Here is a 2,121-nt window from a genome sequence, read left to right as displayed (position 1 = left end):
TTTTTTTTTTTTTTTTTTTTTTTTTTTTTCACTACAGAACAAATACTACCGCATCGACAGCTTAACGAGCACGGATGCTCCGCAAATCGAGGAGTAGCCAAATGGGCACAAGTGCACAGGCTGTAAGACGCAAATCCCCCGCCCCCCTTATCAAATTAACACACCGCGTCGTTGTTCCTTTGTTTAGTTTTTAAATTTTTTTTAATTGTTTCTAACATTTTAGCGCGCGTGCCGCACAGCGCGTTGTTTTTTTTTCGTTTGTCATTGGCGGCTTCATCACCGCGAATTTGCCAATTTGCTTCTTCCCCATTTTGTCACTGTCAGTTTAATTTTTGTTTGATTCTTTTTCTTTTTTTCTGACTCTGTGTCTATTCCTTTACAACGTTAAAAAAAAAAAAAAAAGCAAAACAAAAAAAAAACTCGAAAAAAATTATCAATCACGGAACACTACTAAACAGTACCAGGGAAAAAAAAAAAAGAACAAAGCGGCAAAAAGTTACATACAAGGAGGCTCTGCACAGGACGATTCGGTGTAGCGGACAATACAAGTACTCGTCTTTTTTTTTTTTTTTTTTTTTTCTCAATACATCATTTGCTGGTGGGAAGAGAAAAATTGCGTGTGCTGTTAACCACCGGATCACCCACATGGGGATATCCCACATCGCTCGGGTGCTTAAAGAGAATGTGTATCCCGACGCGCTTCTCACAAGAACGGCTACTACATTATATTATACACCTTCTTCAGTTACACATATTTGAGAACCATATTGTTGGTAGAGTAGTAAAAAAAAAAAAACGCAACGCTGCCGCATTTAGGGTTGGCTAAACGGACCTTTTGCACACCTACTCAATCAGGGGGACATATGCCTCCATGATGTTGTTGGTTTTCTTTAAACCCAATTCGTCCGTCTCAATTCTCATGAATCCATTTTCACCCCAGCTCTCACCCCATGAATTCTTAATAATGTAGTAGTAGTGTTTCACATTAGCATTTAATTCGCTGTTGAAAATTTCTTCCATACCATAACCAACAATCATAACCTCGTGGTTGGGTTCTTCCATGCACTCAGATGTAAAGATTCCCTCCTTGTAAGTGTAGAAGTCGTCATTGACACTGACCTCCAAGGTCAAAGGTCCAACGAACTGAATAGCCTCTTTATATTTGTCCTCTGGAATTTTAACATAACTTTTGATGGTATACTTGTCCTTGCATTTCCTAATTTCACATTTACGTGATTTGAATCCAAGGTAGGGGTATTCACTCTCCGAGCACAGGTACCCTAAATCGATCACGTCTTCAAAGGCGAAAGCAGTTACGCCACCATAGCAACCAAAGTTCTTATTAGAGCAGTCGACCAATTCTTGCTCACTTATCAATATGTGCTGATTTTTTCGAATGGCGTACTGGGACTCTATAGATCCTGCAGCTCCAAAGGCCCAACATGAGCCACATAAGTCTTGGTTTTTTATTTCGCTCACTGCGTTATGTTCTCTCCAATCATACTTCTCCATGTCCACCACAGCATCTGCTGGTTTGTATTTGTTTATCGCATCGTCGTAGTTACTCGCGTGGTGTAAAGTGGGGCTTTTTTTAGTCAAGCCAAATCGCAAAGTCAGCATGCTCTTTCGGAACTCTTCAAAGCTTATGTCACTGTATTGGTTTGTGCCCTTCTTGTACAACACATTCTCCTTACTGTTGTGTGCCTTAATCTTGGCCAAATTTTCTGCAAAAGCGAGGTATCTTTGTTGCATCTCCTCTGGCGTCTTGTATTCCTTTCCGTGCTCCTTAATGAAGAGGTAAAACGAATTGACATTCTCCAAATTGGTCATCAAAAATCTGGAGTCGGCAAAGTTGATGTTCACATTTTTAGGCACTTTAAAATTTCCATGCTTCTGTTGGTTATATGTAGCAACGGAGCTGCTTTTCTCTTCAGTGGATTCCCCTCTTGCTTTATTCAAGTTAGTATTTTCATCATATGAAGATATTAATTCTTTTAATTTGGACACAATGAATTTTTTTCCACCTGGGCTTTTCAATAAACTAGTGATAATAAAGTCATCACTGTTGCTAACTCCATATGTGGTATTGTCCTGGGGTTCATCATTGGTGTTCTTGTCCAT

At 39.5% G+C, this 2,121-nt stretch overlaps 1 protein-coding gene across 1 annotated transcript; it reads right to left on the bottom strand.

Moving 5' to 3' along the window:
• Positions 1-843: 843 nt before the first annotated feature.
• On the bottom strand, positions 844-2,121 carry AK88_04249 (uncharacterized protein; the record flags this gene model as incomplete). Its single annotated transcript, XM_012481859.1, has 1 exon — positions 844-2,121. The coding sequence occupies one exon, from the start codon at positions 2,119-2,121 to the stop codon at positions 844-846; it is 1,278 nt and encodes a 425-aa protein (XP_012337282.1).

This window comes from Plasmodium fragile, assembly GCF_000956335.1.
Source record: "Plasmodium fragile strain nilgiri unplaced genomic scaffold supercont1.57, whole genome shotgun sequence".
Taxonomy (NCBI): Eukaryota; Apicomplexa; class Aconoidasida; order Haemosporida; family Plasmodiidae; genus Plasmodium; species Plasmodium fragile.
This window is presented reverse-complemented; position numbering and strand designations above follow the sequence as displayed.